This window comes from Gopherus flavomarginatus, chromosome 1 (assembly GCF_025201925.1).
Source record: "Gopherus flavomarginatus isolate rGopFla2 chromosome 1, rGopFla2.mat.asm, whole genome shotgun sequence".
NCBI lineage: Eukaryota > Metazoa > Chordata > Testudines > Testudinidae > Gopherus > Gopherus flavomarginatus.
The window spans coordinates 29,479,097-29,489,947 of record NC_066617.1 but is presented as its reverse complement, the minus strand read 5'-3'; the positions used below and the strand labels follow the sequence as shown (position 1 = coordinate 29,489,947).

Sequence of the window (10,851 nt, the reverse complement as noted above, 5' to 3'; positions counted from 1 at the left end):
CCCCTCTTGCCCCCCCCCGGGCGGCCCTGTGCAGGGAGAAAGGGAGGGGAGGGAGAAACCTCCCCACCCCAGGAATACCAACGTCTCCTTTACTCCACAAGCCACCCACCTCAGGCCAGCAGCCCCTCTTACCCCCATTCACTTAGGGCCACATCTGACAAGCTCCAACCTCCCCCACATTTTGTCTGACAACTCTCACAATCGCTGTGACCCTAACTCTACCATCCTTTAGATATGTCAGTGCTGCCTCAAGTGACAGCAGAGCCCTCATGCCCATAGAAGGGCCCTAACTGGCAGTGGGATCCTTGCACACACCCTGATGCCCTAAGCCTTTAAGCAACAGGGAGGCTCTCCCCACCCGAGTGTGCCCCGAAGGCAGCTCCCAGCCAGGTAAGTAGAAGCCTAGGAACAGGGAGGCAACTCTAGCACTGGGCGGGGCCAGCTGCAGCTGCCACTCACCCAGCCCCATTGTGAGGTGACAGTTGGGGTGAGGCAGGACTGGCTGCAGGTTGTGGCTGGGCGGGGCCTGGTCAGGCAGGCCCTATAGGGACCAGCAGAGGGCCCCTCTCTGGCTGCCAGCAGTGGGTGGTTTATGTGTGGGCTGCTCAAGCCAGGGGGTTGCTTGCAGGCCTCATTGTCTGTCTCTCCCTCCCTTCTTCACTGATCTTTCTCCCCGGAAAATGCTTGGCCTTCAAGTCAACCTCAGCTCGCTGCTGGAGCCTCTTGGCTTCATTAAGGTGCTTGAGTGGGTGAGTCTGGGGTAGGGGGAGCTGGGGGGTTGGTTTTTCTTAAAGCAGCTGAGCCATAAGGGAGTGAAAGGCCAAGAGCCTTCACCTCAGGGCTCTCCATTCCCCTTGCTGGTTTCAAACTCCCCTGCTGGGCTGGGCTTGTAGGGTAACAGCAGCCTCTTCTATGGGGTAGGGATGTTGATGAGGCCAAGTGCTTGCAGGTGTGGGCTTGGGCATGGCTTGGTTGGTGAAGGGTCTCCTGGCTCTCCAAGCTGGTAGTGCCTCTAAGAACTAGCCAAATCTATTATCCGCTAAAAGTATTTTCACCACAAAATAACTTCTTATCTGGTATTTGGGACAGAGCTGTGCCTGCCTCACTTGTTTAAAGACAAGCGGGTATAACTGCAGCATATTTGTACTGCTGGGGTGTCTGTGTGGTGGGTCTTTGTTTTGTTGGGGTGGAGAAGGGGAAACAAGGACTATTGACTAAGATCCATGTAGAAACTGCTTCCTGTCAGTGGAAGCCTTGGGCCTGTGTTTTTATTGTTTTTTTGGGCAGTGGAGGTTGGGAAGGGAATGTTAATAAATAATGTTCTAAGCATAGGTAGTTTTCCATTGACTTGAAGTTGGAGTTGTGGAGGGCTGGTATCTCTCTGAAGCAGGTCCTGTTTCTCTGGGTAATTGCCATGTGTCTTGCTATTTCACTGATGCAAATTAACAAAAGGCAGTGAAAGATAAAAATAATTCTCAATTTTAAAAGCAGGCCTCTCTAGGTGTGACAAATGCCTTGGATTAGTGAAACTAAAACTGAAAACTTGTTTTACCTTTTTGCACTCACCAACTTTAAAGAAAATAAAGAGAGTGAAGAAAAATAAGGACTATTAGTTTTCACTTTGGAGTTAAAGTTAGTTTCACATTTTTCTTTAGATTCTAGGGGAGTGCTTAAATCCAAACCACATCTCTTTGAAGTGAAAAGAGAGTAATTCTGGTTAAATGAATGACTGCACTACTTGTAGAAAAATGCTGTGGCAATGACCATACTCATTTGAATCAGAACATAGCTACTGGAGCACTATGCACTAACCCTTATTTGGGAATGCTGAAATCATTTAATGGGAAAGTGAATAAATGGTGTCTTCCCATTTTCAATTGTACTAGATTTCATACAGTCTGAGAGCACTAATATATTGTTTCAATTTCTATAGATTTTTTCCATCTTTGTTTTTGCCAGCTGTGGAGTTTATAAAGGTACAACTACAATTTTAGTTTCTTGTAAAGGTGTTGTGAACAAAACAGTTACAGCTGCTTTTGCTTATCCATTCAGGTGAGCCTATTCTTTTACTTCCTTGCTGTCATCACCACTGCCCACTAATTTTATTGGGTTCACTTGTTTCCTCCATATTATAGTGGTTATCATTTTTTTTAAGTGCATATCTTATTCTAATTCAAACATCCTGCAATGTATGGTCTGTTTTTGTGAAATCAGGAAACTGTACTGAAAGCATGTTTGTCTCCATCTCTCTGCAGGCTATGTGGATGGGACAAAAGATTATATTGCCAAATTGATATATATGGCTTCCTGATGACTGTCATGAGCTGAAAGCATGTACTTTAGCAGTGCATGAATCATTAAAACTATCTATAGACTTTTTTAAAAAAAGTTTACCCTTCATGTTATCTCAATATTACAGTATTGCTGATTCTTTAAACAGAATTCTAAGGGAATTCTAAAGTCTTTAACAGATGCTTTCTATTGAATAATTCTACTTCCATTGAGGGATCCAGTTTAGACATTTTTCCTTTAGGTATAGCATTTTGCTTAAGTATTGAATAGGAAAGCTCACCTGGCATTTTGTGCCAAGGCACCTGATTTCTATATGAATATGGTCAATTTAAGCTTGGTAGTTGCCCATAACAAATTGCAGCAAAGACAGAACAATATTTGTGTGGGAATAGAAAAGGGAGACCAAAAAACATGATTGGAATCCCAGCCAAATATAAACAGCAAGGTTAGGAGAAAAATAGAGAAGGAAGAAGAGTGAAGTTTCTCCCTCTTTCCCAGCATCCAGAAGGAGTCCTCATAAACATAGGCCTCAATCCTGTAAATATGCTCAACAGGTATTGAGGACTGTAGCTGTGCAGAGCAGGCTGTGGGACTGGTGCTTTAGCAGATGCTGATGGCTAGTATAAAAGATGCAAGACTCCTTGCCCCAAATCAACATCCAGAGGTGGTACATCTATTGTGCTGTCCATTCAGTAACCCAGGAGGGTTGAATTGAATCTCTCAGCAGAACTGTTGGGGAGCCTAAACACTTGCATTTACCCTACAGCTAATCATAGATTATTAGGGTTGGAAGGGACCTCAAGAGATCATCTAGTCCAACCCCCTGCTCAAAGAAGGACCAATTCCCTAAATGGTCCCCTCAAGGATTGAACTCACAACCCTGGGTTTAGCAGGCCAATGCTCAAACCACTGAGCTATCCCTCTCCCCCTCTGATGTAGTCCTGTGGCTGGCAAGCTCTCCTCTAACTGTTTTAGCTTAGGCTGGAAAACTTAAATTAAGTACAGTTAAATTAGGCTTATTTCCAAATCTGAGTGGCTTAAACTTCAACTTTCAGGTTCTGAGTTAGTCTTCATTTGTAACTTGTATTAAACAGTGTGGCATGTCTTGTGGAAAAATCTAAGTCTTTAAGGTGGGGAGGGGGTGTGTATAGAGAGAGTATTAAGCAACTTGATTTGCTAGTCAATTTATTCATCTAAAGAATGCCTTATGCAGTGGGAGTGTTGATGGCATTGTTCTCATAAAACGCTAAGATACTGAGGTTTCCACTTGTGTGACAAAGTCTTGCTATGGAAAATGCACTGTTTTTCCACCCCCCCACAGGTTGAATACAGCTGTGTTTAGTGCACCAGATCCAACACGATGCAGTGGCACTTGGACTGACTTTCACCTTGTGGGCAACTTCTCCTCTTCTGCACAGTTCTTTGTTACTTTTGCAGTCTTGGTATTCCTTTACTGTATTGCCGCCCTTGTACTATATGTTGGGTACATGCACCTGTATCGAAACACTGGCAAAATCCCATTGATTGTAAGTAACTAACACTAAACTATTTTAGTCTTTTTTTTTTTTTTTAAACCATTGAAAAGAAAAATGATTTCTGCCCAGCACAGGCATGTTTTAAATAATCCATTTAAACTTAAATTGTCAAGTGGTGTATAGTGTGGAATGGTTTTAAAATCACTTGGGTTTATTAAACCTCACTGATTTTTAAAAAGAATCAAGTTAGTTACTTCTCTGTAAAATTAAGTTGAAAACTGTTGCCACTACAACTTTAGATTAAAATATAAACTAAACTTATAAATGGTATGGCATTTTAAATGCTATACCATGTACTGGAAGAGGTTCTTTATTAAACTTCACAAAATGTAAGTGAAAAGGAAAACCGAAGATTAAGGCACAGATCCTGCAAACTCTCTAACTGGTGTGTAATTTACTCCCATGAATTCCTCTGACTTCAATGGGACTGCTCATGCTAAAGGCTAAGTACATGCATAAGTGTTTAGATTTAGCCTCATAGTGGCAGAAAATATTACTTCAAAACAAAATAGACTTTTATAACTTTTTAGTGCTGCCACTAAATCAATGACACTACTATGAATTTGGTACAGAAACAGGCAAACACAAAGACTAATGTTTGGTTTGTAAAGATTTGTGTTGGGGGAGGTGTCAGATAGGTAAGGGTTAATGTCTCTGTTACCTGTAAAGGGTTACAAGCAGTGAACCTGGAACACCTGACCAGAGGACCAATCAGAAGACAAGATACTTTCAAATCTCAGTGGAGGGAAGTCTTTGTTTTGTGTTTGTTTTTCTGTTGTTCTCTCTGGGTTCTGAGAGTGACCAGACATACCTACAGGGTCTCTAAATTTCTGTTCAAGTAGTTAAGTACAAGTAGAAAGGCGGTTTAGTCTTTTTGATTGTTTTCTTTATTTGCAAATGTATATTTTGCTGGAAGGATTTTAATTTGTATTTGTGCTGGGGGAAGGCTTCTCTATAGTGTCTATAAGCTGAAAGACCCTGTAACATTTACCATCTTGATTACAGAGACAACTTTTTTCTTTCTTTTATTAAAAATTTTTCTTTTTGAAGACCTGATTGATTGATTTTTTTTCCCCCTTGTTAAGGCTCAAGGGAATTGAGTCTGTACTGACCAGGGAATTGGTGGGAGGAAGGGAGAGAGAAGGGAGGGGGGAAGGTAGAATTCCTCTGTTTTAGATTCACGGAGCTTGAATCTGTATTACCTCTTGGGGAGGGGAAAAGAGGAGACAGGAAGATGCATTCCTCTCTGTTTTAAGATTCAAGGAGTTTGAATCACAGTGATCTTCCAGGGTAACCCAGGGAGGGAAAGCCTGGGAGAGGCAACGGTCGGGGAAAGGGTTTACTTTCCTTGTGTAAGATCCAGGGGGTCTGGGTCTTGGGGTCCTCTGGGAAGGTTTTGGGGGGACCAGAGTGTACCAGGCACTGCAAGATCTAAGCTGATAATTTAAGCTTAGGGGGATTCATGCTGGTACCCCGTCTTTTGGACACTAAGGTTCAGAGTGGGGTTATACCATGACAAGAGGGTGTTTGGTTCGTGGTGGGGGTTTTTTTTTCGGGGTGGCCAGGGGTAGTGATAAGTTACTTGGATGTCTTGTTTTAACACACCTAATAACACAGGTTGCACTGACTTCAGACTGCAAATCTGGACAAAGGAGCATAGCCTGGTCAAAGCATTTCAGATTTCTTGATTTGAAGTTCAATGTATTGAAAGGAGTTGTTGGCTGCAGACCAACTTTATTGCTTATCAATCTTGTCTGTGCTTATCACAGTAAGGACATTAGTGTGGCCCTGGACTTGTTTTATTTCAGTACAGATAAACACTTCTCATTAAGAGAACTTCTAATTTGAAATTCTAACAACTGGGAGACATGTAAAGAACTTCCACTCTTCCTTCTTCTCTTTTCCATTTTACAGCCTTTAAATTGCTAAAGAACTAACATGTAAATAAAAACTTAAGCCAATTTTAGTTTTAAATTATCCTCCTTTAACTGAAATCTTCTGACAGTCAGCTGTAATCAGGAATTGGCTTCAAATACTTTACCAGATTGGGAATCTTACTACAAGAATGGCTCACAGAAAACAGGCTTTCCTCTTTATTGCTGCAGATTAAATGACTAGGAATATAGGACCTTAATTTCTGCATTTGGGTCTACAATGGTGGCTGGCTGGAGAGAATGGGACTTTGTGGTTTCCAAAGTTCACATGTACATTCTGACTGCGGAATGAAGGCCTAAGTCTGCAGTGTGAAATGCATGCAGTAAGTTTGATGCTTACGTTTTAAGTGTGCTTGTGAAGGTCATCTTATCTTTGATCTTTGCAACGTGGCTATAATCAGACTTTTGGTTTTTGGATCTTGCTGCTTAAAGTAACAAAACTAGTAAATTAATACTTAGTTTAAAGGGTCACAGTCAATTTAAATCTAATTTAAATATGAAAATATTTCCCCTATTAGTGTTGTTTTTAACACCCAACGCTACAAAAAAATATTTTGGGCAGCTTGACAGCTGTCTGGATATTGTCAATTCTGCAGTTTCCTTTGTGCAGGCTTTTTCACCCTGCAATGCGAGACATGCTTTTTTTGTTTTTTGTCTTGTTAAAAGCAGAAAGATTTAGGGGTCAGATATACCACCTAAAGCATGGATGTTAAATTAAAGTTAAAACTACTTCTAAGTTTTACTACCCAAACTTAAGGCGCCATTTGGACAAATTGGAAACTGTGAGACACAGTGCAAGGGCTTGGTGGCCGGAGAGACTATCTGTAAAGGAAGGCCTTGTGGCTAAGGGCTAAACAGGAAAAAGAGCTATGTTAGTATAGTTAAATGGCAAACCTCCCCACCTACCTCCATATGTGAATGCAATTTTAACAGTATAAAAACACTTCTATAGGTATAGCTTATTCTATTTTGGGAAGTGAAAAAAGCTATATCAGTATAAGGCACATTGTGTTAACATTGTGCTAGCGCTTAAACCAGTATAACTGCATTACTATGTTTTTTTGGGTTTTTTTTGGTTTTTGGTTTTTTAAAAAATTATTATACCCCTAATTGACATGCTATTCTAAATCTTCTAGTGGGTCAGACCTGGGACTTGGCTTGGAACCCAGATATCAGCTTTTCTGTAGACTTTGTGACCTTAGGCAAGACACTTAGTAACACTCTTCCTGCCTCATGGGGATTTTGTGAAGATAGTCACTAATGTATAGACAATTCTCTGAATAATTCAGAGTCTACATATTGGACAACTTAAAAACTGCAGCACTTCAAACAGCAGAATGACATTTTTCAGCTCTGTGTACCAAGACATCTAATATTAAAGAGATCAGTACTGCGTTCTCAAGCATAAATTGATTCTCCTGAGCCTCTGTGCCAATTCTGAGTAGGGGTGAACGTTTAGGATAACTTATCACACCAAACTGGACCAAACATTCTGCCATGTTTTAAATAACTTTTTTGGAGTGCGGGCCTCCAAATCAGAGAGAAGTGGACTCATCCTATTTGAACTGTTGACAAATTGTATAGTTAATTGCCTGACTACATTTAGTTAGTTCATTATGAAATATACTTAAGAGACCAAATAACCAGTATCAGTTTATTAATGTAGTAGGTACAGGAAAAATGTTGTATACAACACCAATCTCCCCAGAACAGTCCCATGCGGCGATGTTATGTTCACCTTACATAAAAGGTGTGCTTCCCAAGTTGCACATTTCAGCTGGTGGTATTTGACTTTACATACTTCTTTACATGTCACTAAAATCCAACCCATCAGTTTGTTCCAGTTCCCTAACTTGTTTTGTTCCTTATTTTTCTTTTGGATTCTAGCATTTCAGGCACTGATCTGTGAGGGTATTTCCATCTCTAACTTGATTTTTTTTGACAAGTTTCCTGTCTGCTTATTCCAAATGCTTGCTTCAGCAAATGCAAGGTGTTATTGGAGACTTGGCATAAGTGAACAGGATTATGGTATAGGAAATCTAGGCTATATTACTGTTCCAGTATTTATGCATTAAGTGCACTCATGAGGTGGATAATACACGCTGTATTATAATATCTTTATATGCTAGCCAGCATATTTTAGTCAATAGCTGCTAAGTTAGAGGCGTATAACCTTTTTAGTATTGAGGGGTGTAGACAGTTCTGTAGTCAGTTACAGTACTGGTTCTGTAACTTGTATTATGTTCACAAAGAAAACTAGTATCTGAGACTGCCTAACTAAATTGGCTTAATATGTTTGCACAGGTAAGTCAATAGGTACAGAGCTGAAGAAGAGCTGTTGAGCTCAAAAGTGTCTTTCACTAGCAAAGTTGGTCCACTAAAGAGATTACCTCACTCACTGTCTAATTGCATATGTAGCTATGTTGTATCTTGACTGTAAGTCTGATACATTTTTTTTAAATTTTTTTCCCTTAACTGGAAAGTGTTTAATTCTGTTGTGGAAGTGGTAACTGACTAACAGTTGTCTTTTGTTACAGGACTTGGTTATTACTGTCATGGTTGCTTTTCTGTGGCTGGTTAGCACTTCAGCCTGGGCTAAGGCACTTACTGATATAAAAATATCTACCGGTCCCAGCATTGTTCAGGAAATTGCATCTTGCAAATTACCAGGATCAACTTGTTTGTTTGCTTCTGTTACCGGCATGGGAACTCTAAATATGTCTGTGGTACGTATGTTAAGACTTATAGCATCCTTACCTTGCTTGTATTGCACTTGAACTTGCAATACACACTTGATCTTCTCTGTAGTGCCTGTTTTTAGTTTTACTGAAATTCCATCATGGGATACCAGTCACGTATGCTATTCATCCTAAGGGAAAGCACTCCAAGGCGGATTAAGGTTTCCTAGGGCCCTGGGCCAGAGCAAGTGGGAAGGGGGGCCACCCCACCCCTTCCACCTGTGGTCTCACCCCTAGTCAGCACTCATTCCACCCCTTCCACATATGACCTCGCCCATGGCCCCACCCCTTTGTGTCCATTCCACCCCCAAACTACGGTCCCAAGACCAGAGAAGCTCTGTCTACCCTGCTGTGGCCCCAGGCTACAGCAGGGTAGACAGAGCTCCTCCAGTCCTGGGGCTGCAGCGGGGGTCACTGTTCTGGGGCTTCCCTTGCTCCCCCCCCAGCATCTGCTGGGGATGGGGGGCACTAGGTGCTTCCCCTGCCCCACACCTGGCCTGGCCACCAGGGAATGGAGTTGGGGGAGCAGGGTTGGGAATGTGGGGGTTTTCCCCCACCTGCCCAGGGCTTTGTTGTCCCCCAGGCGGTGGAGGCCCCTGGGCAGAGGTGCAGTTACTAATCTGCTGCTGAAAGCACTAACCAAAGTAACATTTGTTTCCTCTTAAACTGTTTTTGGCAAAGCTGTGTAATTTAACTTTCAGAAAGATGGCTTTAAAAGTCATTTGGGAATCTCTCTTCCAGGCACCTTTCTCTTAAGCTTCCACATCACTTCTCTCCATAGCCACTCTCAGCGAGTGCAAAGAAGCCCCCAAGTGGATTTATTTTTTAAGTTCATGTGTGGTGTCTCCAGCAGGAGTAAACTAGATATTGCCTGACTTCTATATCTAGGTGTAGAACCTCGCCTTTGTAGAAACTGTTAAACTTCTCCACATATCCCAAAACAAAGACTTAAGGAAAGCTTTTTTTAGGGCCTGGGAATTGCACAGTATTCTTGTGGTGATGAAGAACAAGCTTCTCCCCCTTTATTAAAGTATAAGGAGTGTGGCCAAGAGTACATTGTATTAAACAGTAAGAATCTGGGTTCAAAAGTGATCTTGCACTTGCTCACTAGGCCAGTGGAGATCTAGTATGCATTAAGGGATTAAGCACGTGCAGTTTCTATTCAGTAAATGGAGGAACTGCATAATTCCTTGCATATTGGTGACCGTGGTCCTACATCTCTATAATGAGGATGCTCATTAGCCATAACTCTCACTGCTAACTCATGGAGCAATTGGCCTACTAATGAGTAGATCCCTGTAGAAAGAGGATCAATTAACTTAATATTGAAAAACAATTTGCCGGTTTAAATCTCTAAAAGAGTGTTGCAAGCAAACAGTTCGGCTTGCTAGTTTCAAATTTGTGCTCCACAAGCGTTTAATACTATTACTATATATAATTTTTTTTTAAACCCCTGCTAGGTTTCTGGATTACTTAACATGATTCTGTGGGGAGGAAATGTTTGGTTTGTATACAAGGAGACCAGCTTGCATAACCCATCAAACTCAACTCCCCGAAGCTCAGGAATCTATCCACCACCAACAGGAATATAATTAGTAAGGTGATGATGATACTTCATAACGAACATCCATCTTGCATCCTGCTGCCAACAACGTGGAGTCCCTGCAGTCACTGCAGTTTATTTTAGTAGTACCAAATAGTTTAAACAAATTAGTGGGTAAACTTCTGCTCTGTACTTAAAGCATGTCTTCCATAGAAATATGGATGTAAATATTCAAGTGTCTTACACTGAAATATATTATGACTCTAAAATGAGTGCAGTTTCTTCATTTAAAAATAACATTGTTCAGACCCTCCTAAGTATCTTGGCAAATACTCCCTCAGACATACACACCTTTTCAGGAAGTGGTTCTAGTTAACATTTGTGGGAAGAAACTGATTTGAATTCTGTAATGTGACTGACTGATTTTCTCAACTGAAAAGACTACTTAGCTTAGGATTTTTGGAATTCCAGTATTAAATTTGTCATTCAGAGATTACCTGCTAATAACTTTGCACAGATAAGCTTTCTAAAAAAAATTTAGTCATATCTGGTAGCATGATTCTGGCATCATTCTGTAATTTTCTTGTATATTGTTGGGGGAGGTGGAATCTAGTATAGACACTTAAGAGTCTATCTGCAAGTACAACATTAGAGACACATTGGGTGTTTACATATTCACTGTAACTACTTCATAATTTGGGACAATCTCCAAAAACACTTAGTAAAGCTGCAAGTCAAACTCTTTTGTGGCATAATTTAAGAATAGACTTGTTAAGATATTAGGTTGGGTGGGGGTGTTTAAGTGCATC

General features: G+C 41.1%; 1 protein-coding gene across 4 annotated transcripts; it reads left to right on the top strand.

The window, feature by feature from the left end:
• Nucleotides 1–680: 680 nt before the first annotated feature.
• SYPL1 (synaptophysin like 1) lies at nt 681–10,091 on the top strand. Of its 4 annotated transcripts, none has more exons than XM_050926170.1 (5): nt 681–737; nt 1,934–2,052; nt 3,614–3,818; nt 8,299–8,487; nt 9,960–10,091. In XM_050926170.1, the coding sequence occupies exons 1-5, from the start codon at nt 681–683 to the stop codon at nt 10,089–10,091; spliced, it is 702 nt and encodes a 233-aa protein (XP_050782127.1). The 4 variants fall into 4 exon arrangements, with proteins under 4 accessions (XP_050782127.1, XP_050782118.1, XP_050782135.1 ...); XM_050926161.1 differs by having other exon boundaries at nt 681–749; XM_050926178.1 differs by lacking the exon at nt 8,299–8,487 and having other exon boundaries at nt 681–749.
• The last annotated feature ends 760 nt before the right edge of the window (nt 10,092–10,851 follow it).